We start from the raw sequence: 21,323 nt of genomic DNA, 5'->3' as shown, positions 1-21,323 counted from the left end.
TCTAGTTTCCCCTGCACCATGTGTTGACGAGACTACTGTTTCTGAATTGAGTGGTCTTTGCCCCCTTGTAAAAATCAGGAGACTTAATTTGAGAGTTGATTTCTGAGGTCTCAATTCAATTCCATTGGTCTGTATGTCTGTCCTTGTCTTTTTTGCCTGATATTAACAACTTGTAACATTAACATGTTTGTTTAGTTTCAAAGAAAAACAATCATATATGCAATATCACCCATATTCATATTTCACATGAGGTTTCACTATGCTATATAATCCTGTGTTACATTTTTTTAGCTTTCCTTTTAGTGATATACATGACCTTAGACCAGAGGTCTATGAGCTTGTACTGAAATCCAAAAAAAAAATTATTCTTGTGGGGATGTGAAAACTAAATCCTCAACAAAGTACTAGCAAAACTAATCCAACAGCATATTAAAAGAATTATACAACATGATCAAGTGGAATTTATTTTTGCTATGCAAGGCTGGTTCAACATAAGAAAATCAATTATTGTAATGTACCACATTAACAGAATGAAGGAAAAATCCACATAATCATCTCAATTGATGCAGAAAAGGCATTTGACCAAATAGAGCACCACCTCTTGGTAAAAAAAAAAAAACAACCCACTTAGAACACTACGAATAGAAGGAAACTTCCTCAACATGAAAAAGGGCATATATGAAAAGCCCAAGGGTAATATCTTTCTTAATGGTAAAAGAATTAACAATAAGCTTTCCCTCCAAGGCTAGGACCAAGACAAGGATGCCACTTTTGCCACTGTTCTTCAGTATTGTACTAGGAGATTTTACCAGAGCAGTTGGGCAAGAAAAAGAAATAAAAAGCATCCAAACTGTAAAGGGAGAAGTATATATATGTGGTGCTGTATACAGAAAATCCTGAAAAACCCCCAAGAATCTCCTAGAATAAATGAGTTCAGCAAAGTAGCAGGGTACAAGATCAGCACCCCAAAAATCTGTAGTGTTTATAAACACAAGCAATAAACAACTGGAAGAAGAAATCAAGAAAAAAATTCCATTCACTAGAGCAACTAAAAGAATTAAATATCTAGTAATAAATCTAACCAAGGATGTAATGGACCTAATACACAAGAGAACTACAAAACATTGCTAAAGAAATAAAAGAAGACTAAAATAAATGAAAGGACATTCTGTGTTCACAGTTTGGAAGAATAAATACTGTTAAGCTATCAATCCACTTAAAGCAATGCATAGATTTAGTGGAATCCCAATAAAAATTCCAACAGCCTTCTTTGCAGAAATAGAAAAGCCAATCATAAAATTTATATTGAAGAGGAAGGGTCCCCAAATAGCTAAAATCACCTTGATTAAGAAGAAACAGGAAGAATCACACTTTCCAATCTTAGACTTATTACAAAACCACAGTAATCAAAACAGCATGGTACTTGTGTTTGTCACTAGCAGTGCTATTAAATAGGGAGGAGAGGTTAAAAGGGAAAGTCTAAGAAGGGGTTCTTAACTTTTTTGCTCCATGGACCCTTTTGCCAGTCAGGTGAAAACCACGGACCCCTTACTAAGTCCCCTACACTATTCTGTGTATTATTTAATAAATGTATCATACCCACACCAACACATCCCCACAAGAATAATGTTATTTTGAATTTCAATTCAAGCTCATGAAACCCTTGTTAAGAACCCCTACTATATAATTTTTTTTTCTTTCTTCTTTTATTTCATTTATCTCCACTCTAATCTCTATTTCCTTCCTTCTGCTAGCTGTGTTTAGTTTGCTTTTCTTTTCTCTAGTTCCAATTTTGAGGTTCTAATGTGAAATCTTTCTTCTTTCTTAATAAGCACACAGGGCTATGCATTTCTGTCAGCACTGCCTTTCCTGCATTCCATAAGCTTTGGTATACTTTCATTTTTATTTACCTCAAGATATTTCTTAATTTTGCTTATGATTTCCTCTTTAACCCACTGGTTGTTATGAGTATGCATTGCATGATTCCAGTATTTTCTAATTTACTGAGACTTGTTTTGTGATCTAACATATAGACTATCTTGGAGAATGACCCACATGCACTTGAGAAGAATGTACATTCTGTTTTTGTTGGGTGAAGTTTTCTATATATTCCTGTTAGTGCTAGTTGGTTTAGAGTACTGTTCAAGTCTTGTATTTCCTTATTGATCTTCTGAATAGATGCTCTATCCATTAGGAAAGCAGTAGATTAAAGTCTCCTACTATTAATGTAGAACTACTAATTTCTCCCTTCAGATCTGTCGGTATTTGCTTCATATATTTTGGGCTCTGCTCTTAGGTGCATAAAAATGTTTAACTCTTTGATTTCCTGTTGAACTATGCCCCATATCAGTATATAATGACTGTCTGTCCCTTGTAACTGTTTTTTTTTTTTTTTTTTTAAATATTATTTTATCTGATAGTAGTATAGCTATCCCTTCTCTCTCTTTTGAAAACTACTTGCATGGTATATTTTTCCAAACTTTTTACTTTCAACCCTCTTTTATCTTTGAATTTAAGGTGAGTTTCTTGCAGAAAGCATACAGTTGGATCATGCTTCTTCATCCATTGTGTCAATCTCTGCCTTTTGACTGGAGTTTAATCCATTTAAAGTCACTACTGGGAAAACGGACTTTGGCCCAGTGGTTAGGGCGTCCGTCTACCACATGGGAGGTCCGCGGTTCAAGCCCCGGGCCTCCTTGACCCGTGTGGAGCTGGCCCATGCGCAGTGCTGATGCGCGCAAGGAGTACCGTGCCACACAGGGGTGTCCCCCACGTAGGGGAGCCCCACCCGCAAGGAGTGCACCCATAAGGAGAGCCGCCCAGCGCGAAGGAGGGAGCAGCCTGCCGAGGAATGGCGCCGCCCACACTTCCCGTGCCGCTGATGACAACAGAAGCGGACAAAGAAACAAGACGCAGCAAAAAGACACAGAGAACAGACAACCGGGGGAGGGGGGGGAATTAAATAAAATAAAAATAAATCTTAAAAAAAATAAATAAAGTCACTACTGCTAATGCAGGATTTTCTTTTGCCATTTTGCTATTTAGCCTTTGTATATCTTATACCTTTCTTGCCCCTCAATTCTTCTCTTACTACTTTTACATTTATATGAACTTTTTGTTGTTGTACCATATTGAGTTTTTCCTTATTTCTATATATTTTTCATATATTTTTCTTGTGATTACCATGGTGTTTAGTCAGTCAAAGTGGTGCTGAGGCAAAATAGCAGAAATCTGTTGGCTTTTATAAAGGGTATTTATTTGGGGTAGAAGGTTACAGTTACCAGGCCATAAAGCATTAAGTTACTTCCCTCACCAGTCAACTGCCAGGTGTTAGAGCAAGACTGTTGCTGATGTCTTCATGGGTTCAGGTTTCCTGGGTTCTTTTCTTAACAGGGCTTGCCTCTCTGGGCTCAGCTGCTCATTCTCTGGTCTCTGCAGGTCTTTATTTCTTTATGCTGCTCTGAACCACTGTCTAGTATCCTTTACTCACAGTATTAAGAACTCCCTTTTGCATTGCTTGTAGGGCAGTCTAGTGTGATGAACTCCCTCAGTTTTTGTTTATTGGGGAATGTCTTAATCTCTCTTATATCTTTCTTTTATAAGAGAGTCTCAGTGGATATAGAATTCTTGGTTGGTAGTTGTTTTCTATCAGTATCTTAAGTAGTTCAACCCACTGCCTTCTTGCCTCTATGGTTTCTGATGAGAAATCAGCATACTATCTGGTTGGAACTCTCCTGTAGGTAACATGTTGCTTTTCTCTTTCAGCTTTCACAACTGTCTCCTTGCCCTTTGCACTCAATATTGTTACCAATATGTGACGGTATATTTTTCTTCATGTGTATTCTGTTTAGTGTTCTTAGAGCTTCTTGGATGTGCACATTTACAACTTTTGCTAAATTTGGGAAGTTGTCATTATTTACTTAAATATTCTTTTCCTTCTGGGACTTCCATATTGCACATACTGGTATGCTTGATGAAATCCCAGAGGTGTCTTAGGCTATTATTGCTTTTTACAATTTTCTTTTCCCCTGCTCCTTAACCTGACAAATTTCAAATGCCTTATCTTCAAGTTCCTCAATTGATTCTTCTGTCAGCTCCAGTTTGCTTTGAAACTTTCTGGGAATTTTTCATTCCAGTTATTGTTGTCTTCTACTCTACTAGTTCTGTTTGGTTCCTTTTTAAAATTCCTAATTCATTGTTTTCCTGATATTCTTTAGCTCTTTCTTGGTACTTTCCTTCATCTCCTTGAGCATTTTTAAGATCTCTTTTTAAAAAGGCTTTGTTTGGTATATCCACATTCTTGTCATATTTATATTTGTTGGTGCTTTCTTGATTTTTATCCTTTTACTTTGGATGGGCCATCAATTCTCATATCTTTGTTTTGTACTCTTTTATTGCACACTGTACATTTTAATATTTTAAAATGTTATCTCTGGGGTTTTTCCCCCAAGATATTTGTTTCTTGACTTTATGACCAACTAGTGATAGATGTTTTTGAGCTTCAGAAGGTCTGGAAGGTCTGCCCAAAGCAAATGCAGTGTGCAGATATCTGTACATTGATGTTCCAAGTGGCATTATTCACAATTGCCAAAAGATGGAAGCAACACAAGTGTCTGGTAACTGATGAATGGGAAAACACAATGTGGTATTTATATATGATGGAATATTATTTAGTTCTAAAAAGGAATGATGTCCTGATGAATGTAATAACATGGATGAACCTTGAGGACAGTATGCTGAGTGAAATAAAGTCAGGCACAAAAGGACAAATATCGTATGGTCTTGCTGATATAAACCAATTATAATAAGCAAACTCACAGAGTTAGAATCTAGAATATAGGTTACCAGGGGACAGATTTAAAGAATGGGGAGCTGAAGATTAATTATACAGAATTTCTATTTAGGTTGATTGTAAAGTTCTGGAAAGGGACAATGGTGATTCTAGCACATTATTGTGAGTGTGATTAACAGTACTGAATTATGTATGAGAACGTGGTTGAAAGGGGAAGTTTTGGGTTGTGTATCTTGCTAGAATGAAAGTTACAAGATGAAACCCAGAACTGTATTACATAGTAAACCCTCTTGTGGACAATCAACTGGGTTAATAGTACAAGTATAAGAATGTTCTTTCAGGAATCATTACAAATGTGTGATACTAATACAAGGTATTAGTAATAGGTTGGTTTATGTAAAAAGAATATACTTAATGTAAACTATGGTCTATAGTTAAAAGAACTATTTTAATATTCTTTCATCAATTTCAACAAAGGTACCACAATAATGCAGCTGTCAACAATGGGGGGGTTATATGGGAACACTATTTTTTATATGACTTTTCTGCAAATCTACACTCCAGCTTCTATCATTAAAAAAATAACAGACAACCAGCAAGATGGCAGTGGAGTAAGGAATTCTTAGCGTCAGCTCCTGCTACAGGGCAGATGGTAAACACCCAGAGCTATCTGGAGCTAGCTGAAGCACCTGTTTGGGGACTTCAGGAGACCAGAGGAGCATCCTGCAACATCCTTGAAGGAATGGAAGGAGGAGACTGCCCATCTGCAGAGAAGATTTGTAAGTAGAGCACTCTACACCATGGAGGCTGGTGCCCATTCTCCACTGGAGGCATAAGCCGCCTTGGGACCTGTTCTGTGGCTGGAATTGAAAGCTCCATTTTCCAAAACCAGGGGAGGAAGAGATGGTTGGGCACCAACTTCAGCTACTGATGAGTAAATTTGACAGACTAAAGTGTAATCCTAAGAACAGCTGAAGTTTGAACCTGTCCAAGTCAGAAAGAGGCTGGTAGCCACCATTTTAACTCTGCACCTGGCACAAAGAGAAGTGGGGCAGACTGAAAATCATAGTCCTGGTAGGGATGGGCTTCTTTCCATCCTGATCAGATTGCAGCTCTAGCCTAAGCCCCAGCCCCACCTTTGTCAGGGAGGAAGCTGGGGGAACCTGTGCCAGCCTCTCTGGGAAAATACAGGCCATGCTGAGAAGGTCAGTGATCATCCTTTGGCAGCGCAAGCCACTTCAGGAGCTATTCTGTGGCTGGAATTGGAAGCTCCATTCCCAGAAATGGGGAGAAGACTGTTGGCTACCCATTTCAGCTATGATTAGTAAATTCAGCTGGCTAAAGTATAACCCTAAGAACAGGTGTGGAATAACTGACAGAACGCTAGAGTATAATCTAGGAACTGAATAGCACAGTAAACCAAGAGATGGATAAGAATTGTGGTGATGGTACAGAAGCAAGAGTGTCCTTTGTTAGCTAGAGCAAATGTACATCACTATTGCAGGGTGGTGGGAATGTGGAGAAGCATGGGAAAAATACAACTGGAGTGACCTATGTACTGTGGTTAGCAGTAATAATATAAAAATTCAAAGATGTACTGTGTTGATAACAGGGCAATATGGAAAATGTGTGCCAAATGTACACTATGGCTGTGGTAACAATCAGATGATATTATCTTATCTGTAACCAATGTTCCACCACAGTGTGGTGTGTTGATAGAGGGATGCTGTTTGGGAATTCTGCACATGTGCATGACCGTTTTATAACTTTACAACTTCTGCCATAAAAATATATTTAAAAAGTAATAATAGGATGGGTTGGGGAAAAATAACCAAATATAAGATAAGGACTATAATTAGTAAGATTTTGACAATATTCTTTCATAATTTGTAAAAAACATCTCACGACAATGCAAGGTGTTGGTGGAGGGTTGATGTATGGGATCCTTGTATGATGTTATGCATGTTTGCTTTGTAAGTTCACAGCTTTTACTATACACTTTTTGTTTATATATGTTCATAATAAATGATATAAAGGTAATAATAATGAAAGGGTGGGTTGGGGAAAATACTTCGTTTAGTAGTAATATTTTGACAATGCTCTTTAATTATCAGTTAAAAAGGCCTAACAACAATGCAAGGTATTGGTGGTAGGGTGAGGTACGAGAGTCCTGTATGATGTTATATATGTTTGGTTCGTAGTTCACAACTATTACTATATACTTATTGTTTTTGTATGTTTACGTATGAGTGATATACTTCAATAAATTTTTTAAAAATGAAAAAAATAAAAATAAAAAACACAATCTCCTAAGTGAAAGAAACCAGACACAAAGTACTACATATTGTATGGTTCTAGTTATATAAAATGTAAATATAAATAAATTTATAGAGATAGAAATAGATTAGTGATTATATAGGGATGAGGGAGGATGAAGGAATTCAGAGATGACTGCTAAGGGGTATGTATGGAGTTTTTCCTTTTGGAATAATGAAAATGTGCTAAAATTCATTGTGATGATGACTATGTAACTCTGTGAGTATACTAAAAGCCACTGATTGTACAGTTTGGATGGACTGTATGGTGTATGAATATATTTCAATAAAACTGCTTTATAAAAAGCTGTTACAAAGGATAAAAAAAATCACATACTGATAAAGGGGACAATTCAACAAGAAGAGTTGACAATTATGAAAATATATGCATCTAAAAATAGAGCTCCCTCCGAAAATGAGGCAAACAGATTTGAAGGGAGATAGACAGTTCTATGTTAACAGTAAGAGACCAATTTCAATAAAGGATAGGACTTCTAGAGAGAAGATCTAAGAAAATAGAGGACTGAAATAATACTTATAACCTAGTAGAACTAGTTACATAGAACACTTCATCCAACAGTATGCATTCTTCTCAGTGCACACAAGTAATTCTCTAGGATAGACCAATGTCAGTTCACAAAATAAGTCTCAACAAATTTTAAGAGATTGAAAACATACAAAGTGGTTCTCTTACAATGGAATGAAGCCAGAAATCAATAATTGAGGGAGAAATGAAAAATTCACATATGTGAAAATTAGAAAATACACTTAATCGATCTAGAAGAAATCATAAAGGAAAGTAGGAAATATATTGTGGCAAATGAAAACAAGAACTCAAAATACCAAACCCGATGGACATTATGACTGAGTGAAATAAAGTCAGGCACAAAAGGACAAATATTCTATCCCCCTTTCAACCACATTCACATACATAATTCAGCAAAAGCAGTGCTTGGAGGGAAATTAATAGGTGTAAATGTTTACATTAAAAAAGAAGACTTCATCAGAAATGTAACCTCGCAGCTGCAAACAAGAAAACGCAAACCAAACCAAACCCAAAGTGAACAAAAGAAAGGAAATTATAGTAAGTATTTAGGAATAGAAAAATAATCAATGACACAAAAAACTATTCTTTGAAAAGCTCAAAAAAATTCGCAAACCTTTGGCTAGACTAACCAAGAAAACAAGAGAAGGCACAAATAACTAAAATCAGAAATGAAAGGGGGTACAAAGCTACCAACCCCACAGAAACAAAAAGGATTATATGATATGAACAATTGTATGCCAACAAATTAGACAAACTAGATGAAATGGACTAATTCCTAGAAATACACAAATGACTTAAATTGACAAAAGAATAAAAAGACCCTCTCAACAGACCAATACCAAGTAAAGAGATTTAGTAAGAAACAAAAAATCTCCCAATAAAGAAAAGTCCAGGACCAGATGGCTTCATGGTGAATTTTGTCAAATATTCAAAGGAGAATTAATATCAATTCTGGCCAAATGCTAACAAAAAAATTCAAGAGGAGGGAATACTTCTTAATGCATTCTATGAGGTTAGATCAATGTAACACGAGAGCTAAGATCCCACAAGAATAGAAAATTACAGACCAATATTCTTCATGAATATAGATGTAAAAATTCCCTAAGAAAATACTAGTAAACCAAATCCTAGAGCACATTAAAAGGATTATATATCATGATCAAATGGCATTATCAGGAAAGGAAAGGTGGTTTAACATATGAAAATAATTTACTGTAATATAGCACATTAACAGAATGAAAGGAAATATCAACACATGATCATCCCAATGCAGGAAAGGCATGTGACAAAATCCAGCACCCTTTCTTGATAAAAGACATTCAGAAAACCAGGGATAGAAGGGAATTTCTTCAGCATGATAAAGAGCATAACAGCTAACATCCCACTCAACAGTGAAAGACAGATCTGGCACAAGACAAGGATACCTGCTTTTATCACTGTTACCATTGGTTCTGGAAGTTCTTGCCAGAGCAACTAGGAAAGAAAAAGAAATAAAACCACCCAAATCAGAATGGAAGATGTAAAACTATTCAGAGATGATGTGATCTTATATATAGAAAATCCTGAAGGATCTACAAGAAATCTACAAAAGCTTTAAAGGAATTTAGCAAAGTGGTATGGTACAAGGTCAACACACATCATCAATCAATGGTGTTTCTATACAAAGTACTGAAGAAATAAAAAAAGAAATCAAGAAGACAAGTCCATTTACAATAGCAACTGTTAATAAAATAATTAAATATCTGGGAATAAATTCAACCAAGAATTTAAAGGAGTTGTACATGGAAAATGACAAATTAATGCTAAAGAAATTAAAGACCTAAGTAAATGGTAAGCTATCCAATGCTTATGGATTGGAAGACTTACAATGTCAATACTCCCCCCAAAGCATTTTATCATTCACTCCAATTCCAATAAAAATTGCAACAGTCAGAAGCGGACTTGGCCCAGTGGATAGGGCATCTGCCTACCACATGGGAGGTCCGCGGTTCAAACCCTGGGCCTCCTGACCCATGTGGGGCTGGTCCACATGCAGTGCTGATGCATGCAAGGAGTGCCATGCTACGCAGGGGTGTCCCCCCGTAGGGGAGCCCCATGCACAAGGAGTGCACCCCATAGGGAGAGCCGTCCAGCGCGAAAGAAAGTGCAGCCTGCCCAAGAATGGTGCCGCACACAAGGAGAGCTGACACAACAAGATGAAGCAACAAAAAGAAACACAGATTACCGGTGCCGCTGATAAGGATAGAAGCGGTCACAGAAGAACACACAGCGAATGGACATAGAGAGCAGAAAACTGGGGGGGAATTGCAACAGTCTTTTCTGCAAAAATGGAAAGGCTAACCAATAAATTTGTATGGAAAAGAAAGGGATCCCAAAAACCAAATCATCTTGGAAAAGAAGAACAGAGTTGGAAGACTCAGACCTCCCAATTTAAAAACTTTCTACAAAGTTACTGTGGCAGTTTGATATTATTTATGAATTCCAAACAGATATTACGTTTGCAATCTGGTCTGTTCCTCTGGGCATGATATCCTTTGGCTGTACTAAATTCAAATGTTTAAAGTTTACTTGATTATGTTAAGATTGGGGCTTTGATTCAACCACATTAGGGTGTGCAGGGTTGAGTTCCCACTCCCTTGGTGGGCTGTACAAATGGACACTCACTCAAGGAGAACACAGATGTAGATGCACAGAGGAAGAGAGCTCATTAGACACAGCAAAGGCCCCAGGGAGATGAGCCATTCCCCTGATAGTTTACAGCTGACCTTGTGAAGAGAGTAGAGCAGCTGAGCCTGGAAAGAAATGAACTCTGGGAAGAGGCTCAGTCATAATGTCCATCAGATTTGGTATGCTGAATTCTTGTTTTCATGCCAGCTGACAGTTGAGATTGCAAGAAATTGGGACCATGGAGCATTATGAGGAACAGGGAGGTTGAATTGCAGATGTCACCTGCCATCTTGCTCCAACATGTGGCAACAGACTTTGGTGAGGAACTATTCTTGAGTTGAACTCTTTAGGGCCTTGTAACTGTTAAGCTTTTACCCCAAATAAATACCCTTTATAATAGTTAATAGATTTCTGATACTTTGCATCAGCACCCCTTTTGGCTAATACTGTTACACTAATCAAAACAGCATGGTATGGGAAGTGGTTGTGACTCAACTGACAGAATGTCTGCCTACTATATGGAGGGTCCAGGGTTCTATAACCAGGGTCTCCCGACCCATGTGGTAAGCTGGCCCATGTGCAGTGCTGCTGCATGCAAGGAGAACCGCCCCATACGAAAAAGTGCAGCTTGCCCAGGAGTGGTGCTGCACACATGGAGAGCTGATGCAGCAAGATGATGCAATGAAAAAAGCGACAGTTTCCTAGTGCTGCATGCAAGCAGACACAGAAGAACACACAGCAAATGGACACAAAGAGCAGACAACGGGGGGGAAGGGGAGACAAATAAATAAAATAAATCTTAAAGAAACCCCAAAACCCAAAAAAACCCAGCATGGTACTGACACAAGGACAGACATAAAGACAAATGGAATAGAACTGAGGGTTCAGAAATAAATCCACATATGCATGGTAAATTAATGTTTGACAAGGGTGCAAGCCACTCAATCAGGGAAAGAACAGTCTCTTCATAAAGGGTGCTGGGAAAGCTGGGTATTTATATGCAAAAAACTGGAAATAGACTCCTACACCTCACATTATATAGAAATATTAACTCAAAATGGATCAATGACCTAAATATAAGAGTTAAAATGATAAAACTTAGAAGAAAACCTAGGGGACCATCTTCTAGACCTTGTGTTAGGCAATGGACTCTAAGCCTTTATTACAAAAGCACAATCAAAGAAAAAGTAGATAAATTGGACTAAATCAAAGTTAAAAAATTTTTTTTGCATCAAAGGATATTAACAAGCAAGGGAAAAGACAAGCAAAAATGGGAAAAAATGGTTGCAACTCATATCTAAAAGGGTTTAATATACAGATTATATAATGAATTTCTACAACTCAACAACCAAAAGACAACCCAATTTTAAAAAAGGGCAATCCTGGGGAGTCCTGCTATATTCTCAAATAGAGTGGCAAGAATCTCTAGAGTACATAGGCAGTGCTTAGCAAAAGAGGACAGAGCAATATGCCAGGCCCTTGATATTAATGCTATTTAAAATTGAAACTTAGCCTAGTAATATATATTGCTTAAGAGTTACCTCCTGAAAACCTCCTTGTTATTCAGATGTGGCCTCTCTCAAAGCCAAATTCAGAATCTAAGCTCACTGCCTTCCCCCTTGGTGTGTGATGATTCCTGGGGATGGTTTTCCCTGGCACTCAGGGATTAGTACCAAGCGCTTACTAGTGATGCATTTGAAAAAAGACCTTGACCAAAAGGGAGAAATACTAAATATAAATGAGTTTGTACAGCTAAGAGATTTCAAAATGAGTCTGGAGGTCATTCCAAAAGTTACATTTATGCACATCTCAGGAGGATTTCACTAACTGCCACAGTAAACAATGCCTCAAGCAGGGTTGCTCCTGAGGGCTCTAGAGACATCTGGACTCTGTGGGCATGGCAGACAGCACCAGGAAATCAACACCTCATCAGTGGGCCTTACCTTGGAATATATGTCAACCTATTTCCCCAGTAACAGAGTCAGACTCATTTATAATGTTCCTACACACGGTTCTTCTCTGCTTTTCGTCTAAACCTATAACTAGCACTGTATTTGTTAAATATATGATATCCCTGACACATAAATCTTTGGTCTGTTCATATGCTGGTTGGATGCTGAATCTCAGCATAATTGCAGCCAACACCTACACTCCATTACATCAGACTTCCTCAGGACAACTAACAAAATGATAATGATGGACAAAGCTCATTCCCCAAATCAGTATCTACAACTGAAAGCCAGAAAGTTCCATCTACTTGCCCCATGGGATCTAAGTCCCCTCTCAATCAGAAGCAGGTAGTCATCACCATCCCAGAATCCTCAAGATTGAGGAATGAACTAACATAAGGGAGGAATGCAATTATGGACTGCAGTAGATTTATTATTATTCTAGTAATAGAAAAATTTTTAACACTGACATAAAGACAGTGGTCACCAGAGGTTCTGAGGGAAGGAAGAGGGAAGAATAGGTATAACATGGCATTTTTGGGACATTAGAATTGCAATGATGGATACAGGCCATTATATATTTTGTCAAAATCTATAAAATTTTTCAGTGCAAAGTGTAACCATAATGTAAACTACAGACCATGGTTAGTAGCAATGCTTCAATATGTGTTCATCAATTCTAACTAATGTATTACATTAATGAAAAATGTTATTAATAGGGGAAAATGTGCTAGGGGGATGGAGTGAGGTATATGGGAATCCCCTATATTTCTGATGTAAATTTTATGTAATCTAAAACTTCTTTAGAAATAAAGAAAAAAGGGAGTGGATGTGGCCCTAGCGGTTGAGTTGCGGCTTCCCAAGTGGGAGATCCTGGATTTGATCCCTAGTGCCTCCTTAAAAACCAAAACAACAAGCAAATATGTAAAAAAAAAAAAAACAACAACTCAGGGGAGCCAATGTGGCTCAGTGGTTGTGCGCCGGCTTCCCACATGTGAAGTCCTGGGTTTAATCCCGGTCCCCAGTACCTCAAAAAAAAAAAAAAAAAAAAAAAAAGGCAAAGGACAAATAGATGTTTCTCCAAAGAATATATACAAACGGCCAATAAGCAAATGAAAAAGTGCTCAACATAATTAGGCATTAGGGAAATACAAATTAAAATTATAATGAGATGTCACTTTACACCCACTAGAACGGCTATTAAAGAAAAAAGAATATAAGTGCTGGTAAGGGTGTGGGTAAATAAAAACGTTGAACACTATGGTAAGGAATATAAAATGGTACAGCCTCTGTTGAAAACGGTTTAGTATTTCTTCAAAAATTAAACACAGAACTACCACATGACCTGGTAATCTCACGTCTAGGTATATATCCCTGTAGCAGTTTGATATAATTGATGAATTCTAAAAAGAAATACTGGATTATGTTTGTAATCTATCTATACCTGGGCATGATTATCATTAGGGCATGGAGTCCCCAACCAGTCCCCACCCTTTGGTGGGTAGAGACTCACATAAAAGGCATGGCAAAGAACAGAGTTGGAGCTTTTGATGTGGGGATTTCTGATGTAAGAGTTTGATGCTAAAGACCCGGGAAGTCAGCACCCAGAGGAAAGAGAAGCCACCACCAGGTAGGAAGGAACCTTGAACCCAGAGAAAAGCAAGCCCCAGGGACATAGGAACCCAAGAAGCCTGAACGCTCACAGACCTTGCAGCTATCTTGCTCCAAATAGACTTTGGTGAAGGAAGTAACTTATACTTTCTGGCCTGGTATCTGTAAGCTCCTACCCCAAATAAATCCGCCTTTATAAAAACCAACTGATTTCTGGTATTTTGCATCATCACCCCTTTGGCTGACTAATACAATCTCAAACAATTAAAAGCAGGGATGCAAACAGACACTTGTATGTTGATGTTCACAGCAGTTACCAGTCACAATAAGCCAAATGTGGAATAAGCCAAGTATCCATTAACAGACAAATGATAAACAAAATGTGGTATAGTCATATTATGAAATATAATTCAGCCATAAAAGGGCAGAAGTTCAGATACATAATATCACACGGATAAACCTCGAAAGCATTTTGCTAAGTGAAATAAGCCAGAAATAAAAATACAAATATTGCATGATGCCACTTATGTGAAATTAGAATATACGAATTCATAGAGACAGAAAGGAAATTAGAGGTTACCAAGTTGAGGGGGAACAGGGAGTTATAGTTTAATAGGTACAGAGTTTGTTTCTGATTTAAATTTTGGTAATGCATGGTGATGACGGAAGCACAACACTGTGAATGGAATTAATGAAAAAGAATGGTACGCTTGCAAGTGACTGAGATGGGAAATATGTTGAATTATTACCACAATTAAAAAAAAAAAAAAAAGACTAAAGAGACAATGACAATTAAATGTGATACATGGTCTTGGAATGGATCTAATAATGGAAGAGAAAATGCCCAAAATGACAATATTGGGAAAGTTGAAAAAACTGGAATAGAAACTGTATGCTTTACGTCAATGTTGAATTTTGTGAGCTTGATGATTGGACGTATTAGTGATTAGATCAGTGAATATCCTTGATATTAGGAAATATACATGGAGGTATTAAGTAGTAAAAGGGCATGATATATGCAATGCATTCCCAACGGTTTTCAGACAGACAGATTATAGATAGACAAAAAGAAAAAAAGAGACATAAATATAACCAATATGGCAAAAGTTGGTAAATCTGGGTTTCTCGCAAGGGGGTATATTGGAGTTCTCTGTATTATTTTTGTATTATGTTCGTAATTTTTCTGTAAGTCTGACATTATTTAAAAATTAAAAACGGGTGAAAAGAGCTGAATATAGGCATGTTTATGTCCTATTTATCCTTTTTCTATTATTATGAAGTATAAACTGAGGAATTTTCATTTAAATTTTCCCAAGGGTGGAAAAAGTGTTTTTTCTAAATGATAAAGACTTTTTGATAGCTGTACCTCATTAGTATAGTCTTGATATTTTGATACTTCTTCTTCAATATCAAAACACTGATTAGTTAGAGATAACAACTGCTTCCTTAGATGAAGCATCTTTCTGAAAACCGAAAAGAATTAATTAATAAGTCATCTAGTGAAATATTCTTTCTTAAAATAATACAAACATTAAATTTTATATTGTGCAATCCACTAACCCTAACCTCAAAACAAGATTACTTACCTCATCCATTCTTCTGACTTATCAAAAAATGCTTCGTATTTTTTAACACATTCATCAGTAAAGTGGGTCATAGCTTTTGTTGCATGGTAGTACAGTTTTTGCCTATAATTTAGAAAACATCGATCAGACAAACCAATTTCAGTGTTTCTATTCCAATATTAAGCATTTTCCAAATATATGAAATTTATATATCTCCTGGAATGACTGTTGTGACTGTACAATATTTACAGCAGAAAACAAAGGCTACTAAGATATAGGTTATAGGCAGCAAAAGGGGAAAGAGAAGGTTCACAATGGTAAATGTTTAAAAAGTATTGAATGAGTGTTAAGATAGAGTAGGTGGTTAAGTCTGTCTTTGTCTTCCTTATTGTCTGTACTTTTGCAATCATATCATGAGGCAGAAGAAGAATGAGTACAATAGTGATTTCTTCTCCCTCCTCCTTCTCCTGTCCCAGTAACTTCCCAACCACGGAACAGAGAAGTCTCAAAAATGTGCACAACCATGCAGCTAGAGGACCAATATGATGGTGTAAGACACTCCAGGGGGTTCTTCCCACAGAGAATCTTTGGAGAACTAACAAAAACTGGCGGAACCATCTTTCTCAAAACTCCAGAAAACAGTTAAAGGGTTGCAGTAACTGAGTAAGTGCTGAATCAAGAAAGTCTTTTAAAAAATGTTAGAAGCTTCTGGCTCTTTTGCTGGCCCCTCCCATTCAACACCTCCTTGGTGCAGTATGGAGCTACCCTGTACACTCATTGTACAACCATCTGTGTAACTGAATTAGCAGCTAGAATTAGATGAGGTAAAAGTGCCTAAAAAAGAACTTTTTAGGAGTAGTATTTCCATAACTTGTCGAGCTGCCTTTTTCTGTTCTTTTATTATTGTGAATTTTGAAGAAAGTTGTTTTAAAAAATGGTAGGAGAAGCCTGTGGCTCTTTTGCTGACCCTTCTTTCAACCCTTTCCTGGTGCAGTACTGAGCCACCCTGTACACTCATTATAGAACCCTGGGTTTGTTATTGAGGGAGCTAGGTGCATAATGGGGTGCCTATATGTCAGTGCCAATCTACTGGGTGGCAGACTGAAAGACTGTACCAGGAAACCTGCCTCTGGTTATCCTCCTAGCACTTGCCCTGTAGGCAGAAGCAGCTTGCCAACAGCTAAAACTGTTAAAAACAAATGGAAGTGGCTTGGGGGAACAGATTAGGTTCCTATATATGGAGAAATTCCTTAAGGCCATAAGCAAGCATAGCCCAGGACAATGACTCAGGTTCATGAAGACTGAGAGGAGGACCATATACTTCACTTTCACCTCAGGTCGTTCTTCTTGATAGGAGGGCTAAACTTTAAAGGAGAACAGCAGCCAAAACAGAGCCAATGTGTAGAGAGTGAAATGTGGTTTTATTTTGGTTTCTTTGTTTTGATTAACTTGTGGCATTCAAGAAAATCTGTCATATCACTAGCTAGATACCAATTTAAAGGACAACTTAGGGGCTAAATATTTCAGACTCAATACTTTAAAATATTAAAATATGCAGTGTGACTTTTGGGAAGATGTAGGATTAGAGAGACACAGGACTCACTTCTCTCCAGAAAAATAGCTAGAGGATAGGCAGAAATGGCCTGAAAAAAATGTTTTAGGGTTCAGGGCACCAGGGGCAGGCTGGACACCACCCAGAAGAGAGAGGGGCAAAGGAAAAGACTCTCGATGGGAAAACTCTGTGAGTAAATGCTGAAGCTGTAGGCACCCATCCCCTCAACCTCAGAGCACACAGCTCTGGCCAGCAGTTATAGACAGAGGGGCCAACAGGAGTAACCCTCCCCAGGAAAGGGGGAAGAGAGAGGGATGTAGCTGAAGGCTGATGCAGCTTTTGGCTAAGGAATTTGGTCTGCTGTATCCCATGGACCTCCCAGGCTGGGGGGTCACACCACTGTTTGCCCTGGGAGCCGGCAAAGGACTAAAGAGATTCAATTCTCCCAAACACCCTCCCTCCTGACCAGGACAGGTGGTTAAGGATGCAGAGGGGAGTGGAATTATTTCCTACCCAGGAAAAGGGAGGGGGCTGCTGGCAAAGGCTGGAGAACAGCCTCTGAGAAATTCGGATTTACAAGGCTCTGAATAGCCTTGAGGAAGGGTCCTCTGTCACACTGTTACAGAGGTGTTGCAGTGAACACTCTCTGACCAGGGTTTGAACTGAGAGGGCTGCTGAAGAGCACCATCTGCTAGTGGACAAGGAAGAGCATGCGAGGAAATTAGAAGTAAATAAATAAGAGGCCTTTTCAGGCCTTTACAAGCCTCCCTCCCCAAGGCCCGTGGGAGTGGGTCTGCAATACATTACTGGGTCCATGACCTGTATTTGAACAAGGATAAGCCTAAAGATCTACAACAGGTTAAAGCAAGAATTAAAGAACAGCAGTAACACATAGCCTCCCCCCCACTAAAGCCCTACAGGAGAGAGAAATTGAACATCTGAGTAAACTCATCATCATAATCAGAGGCCTAGATATCAGAAAAAAACTGTAAGCCATACTAAGAAAATGGAAGATGTGGCTCAAAGGAATATAGCAAAGCCCCCAATGAGAAATAGGATTTGAACAACTAATCAGGGAGGTTCATACAAATCTCTTAAATCAGCCAGTTGAAAGACAGTATGGTGGGAAGCGGATGTGGTTCAAGTGACAGAGCTTCTGCCTACAGCATGGGAGGACCTGGGTTTGATCCCTGGTGTCTCCTGGTGAAAAAGAAGTGAAAGCATGCTCGTTCAGCAAGACAGTGTCTGTGCAGCAAGATAATGATACATCAAAAAAGAGCCAAGGGGAGAGTCAAGATGAAACACAGCAGAAACCAGGAACTGAGGTGGTACAACTGACAGGGAACCTCTCACCCCATCAGAGGTCTCTAGGATCGAATTCTGGTGATCCTAGAGGAGAGAAAATGAGAAGACAACACAGATAGCAAAAACAGCAGGAAGGAGGAGGGGAAGGGGGGAAAATAAAAAATCTTTAAAAACAAAACAAAAGCAAAGAAAGACAATATGGCTAAAGAGATAAAGGACATTAAGACAACACTGGGTGTATACAAAAATTTTGAAAACCTGAATAGAAAAATAACAGAGCTTATGGGAATGAAAGACACATTAGGTGAAATAAAAAACACATTAGAGGGAAGTGGATGTGGCTCAAGCAACCGGGCTTCCGCCTACCACAGGGGAGCTCCTGGGTTCAGCTCCCAGTGCCTCCTGGAGAAGGTGAGCTGATGTGGCAGACAGGCACAGCAAGCTGACACAACCAGTTGATGCAACATAGGAGACCCAAAGAAGACAGACAATTACAGACACAACAAACCAGGGAGCTGAGGCGGCTCAAGTGACTGAATGCCTTTCTCTCACATGGGAGGTCCTGGGTTCGGTTTCTGGTGCCTCCATAAGAGAAGACAAGCTGACACAGAGCAGACAGTGGCCTCAAATAATGAGGTGTGTATGTGGGGGGAATAAATAAAATAAATCTTTAAAAACAAAACAAAACACATTAGAGGGGAGTCGATGTGGCTCAAGCAGTTGAGTGCCTGCTTCCCACATGGGAAGTCTCAGGTTTGGTTCCAGTGCTTCCTTAAAATACAAACAAAACAAAACAAAAACAAACAAGCAAAACAAACAAACAAATAAAAAACCACCTCAGGAGAACTGATGTGGCTCAGTGCTTAAGCACTCACTTCCCACACACAAGGTCCTGGATTCAATCCTTGGCCCCTGGTACATTAAAAAAAAAACCCAAAACAAACAAATGAAAAATATTAACAATTTCAAACCACATTAGAGGCATACAATAGGAGAATCAAAATGACAGAAGAATAAGTGATACAAAAAAAACCCCAAAACAAAACAGAACAGCTGAAACTGAAGGGAGGGAAGAACAGAGAGAGAATAGAAAAAAATTGAGCAGGGGCTCAGGGAGTTGAATGATAACATAAAGCACAACAACATACATGGCATGGAAGTTCCAGAAGAAAAGAAGGGAAAACAGGCAGAAAGATTATATGAGGAAATAATGGCTGAAAACTTCCCAATTCTCATGAAAGAAATGAATTGACATGGCCAAGAAGCACAGCATACCACAATCAGAGTAAATCCAAACAGACCTATTCCAAGATACATATTACTCAGAACGACAAATGCAAAGGATAAACAGAAAATTCTTAGAGTAGCAAGAGAGAAGCAGACCACTGCATACAAGGGACGCCCAGTAAGACCTGGTGTGGATTTCTCATCAGAAACTATAGAGGCAAGTAGACAATGGTATGGTAGAATTGAAGTAGTAAAAGAGAAAAAGTGCCAGCCGAGTCTTTATCCATCAAAATCATCTTTCAAATATGAAGGTGAGCTTAAAATATTTGCAAATAAACAGAAACTAAGAGATTCTTTGTAAAAAAAAAAGAGTCTGGCTTTGTAGGAAACATTAAAGGAGCCTTACAACTCCAAAGAAAAAGGAGAGGGAGGCTTGGAGGACAGTGTAGAAGGCAAGTCTAGCAGAAACCAAAAGAGTAAAAAGGCAGATGAAAATAAGATATGAAGTATGAAAGCCAAAGAATAAAATGGTGCAAGTAAATAATACATTTACAGTAATATCATTGAATGTTAATGGATTAAGCTCCCCAATCAAAATATATAGGCTGAGAGAACGGATAAGAAAACATGTGCCATCCATATGCTATCTACAAGAGACTCACTCGCCTTAGATTTAGGGAAACAAACGGGCTGAAAATGAAAGGGTGGAAAAGGATATTTGACGTAAACAGTAACCAAAAAAGAGCAGCGGTAGCTATACTAATATCAGATAAAACAGACCTAAAATACAAAAAAGTTATGAGAGATGCAGAAAGCCATTATATATGAATAAAAAGAACAATCCACCAGGAAGTAGTAATAGCCATAAATATCTATGATCCTAATCAGGGTGCCCCAAAATACATGAGGCAAACTCAGGCAAAATGGGAGAAACAGCTATCTCTACAATAATAGCTGGAGACTTCAATAGACCATTTATATTGTTATAACTAAACAGAAGATCAACATGGAAACAGAGAACACGAACAATATGATAAATGAGCTAGACCTAGAAGACATAAACAGAATGTTGCATTCCAAATCAGTGGGTTATATATTCTCAAGTGCTCACGGATCTTGCTCCAGGATAGACCACATACTGAGTTACAAAGCAGATCTCAATAAATATAAAAAGATTGAAATTATACAAAGTTCCTCCCAGATCATAATGGAATGAAGCTGGAAATCAATAAGAGAAAGGAAAAGGGAAAATTCACAAATGTGGAGGCTAAACAAGATACTCCTAGACAATCAGTGGGTCAAAGAAGAAACTGTAAGAAAAATTACTAAATATCTCAAGATGAATAAAAACAAGAACACAACTTATAAAATCTTATAGGATACAGCAAAAGCAGTACTGAAAGGGAAATTTATAGCCCTGAAAGCCTATTATTAAAAAAAGAAGAACTGAAATCAAAGCTCTAACTGAACAACTATAGGAACTAGAAAAAGAACAGTAAACCAACCCCAAAGCAAGCAGTAAGAAAGGCATAAAAATGACTACAGAGAAATAAATGCAATAAAAAAAAAATAGATAAAATCTACAAAACCAAATCTGAGAACACCATTTCACAAGTCTGTTCCTCTTATGTATTGTCACTTAAACTCTTCATGAATTCCTATAGTGAGATAAAAAATTTTATGATATACATAATGGGATCATGTTGAGTATTCTTCAAAGTTTTAGGCATACAAGCAATCACTTTAATCTACGGCTAGCTTCCTCTCCTAAAAACAGGAAACCCTTCTAAGCT

At 38.0% G+C, this 21,323-nt stretch overlaps 1 protein-coding gene across 2 annotated transcripts in view; it reads right to left on the bottom strand.

The window, feature by feature from the left end:
- Positions 1-21,323, bottom strand: part of TBK1 (TANK binding kinase 1) — a 90,485-nt gene that overhangs the window by 6,105 nt on the left and 63,057 nt on the right. For both annotated transcript variants that reach the window (XM_058308365.2, XM_058308366.1), the window contains exons 17-18: positions 15,468-15,569; positions 15,248-15,344 (exon numbers count right to left, since the gene is read on the bottom strand). In XM_058308365.2, coding sequence (XP_058164348.1) covers positions 15,248-15,344; positions 15,468-15,569 — 199 coding nt within the window. The remainder of the gene's footprint in view (positions 1-15,247; positions 15,345-15,467; positions 15,570-21,323) is intronic.

The sequence above is a fragment of the Dasypus novemcinctus genome, chromosome 12 (assembly GCF_030445035.2).
Source record: "Dasypus novemcinctus isolate mDasNov1 chromosome 12, mDasNov1.1.hap2, whole genome shotgun sequence".
NCBI classification, from domain to species: domain Eukaryota; kingdom Metazoa; phylum Chordata; class Mammalia; order Cingulata; family Dasypodidae; genus Dasypus; species Dasypus novemcinctus.
The sequence above is the reverse complement of the archived record's forward strand: the minus strand, read 5'-3'. Positions and strand labels throughout refer to the sequence as shown.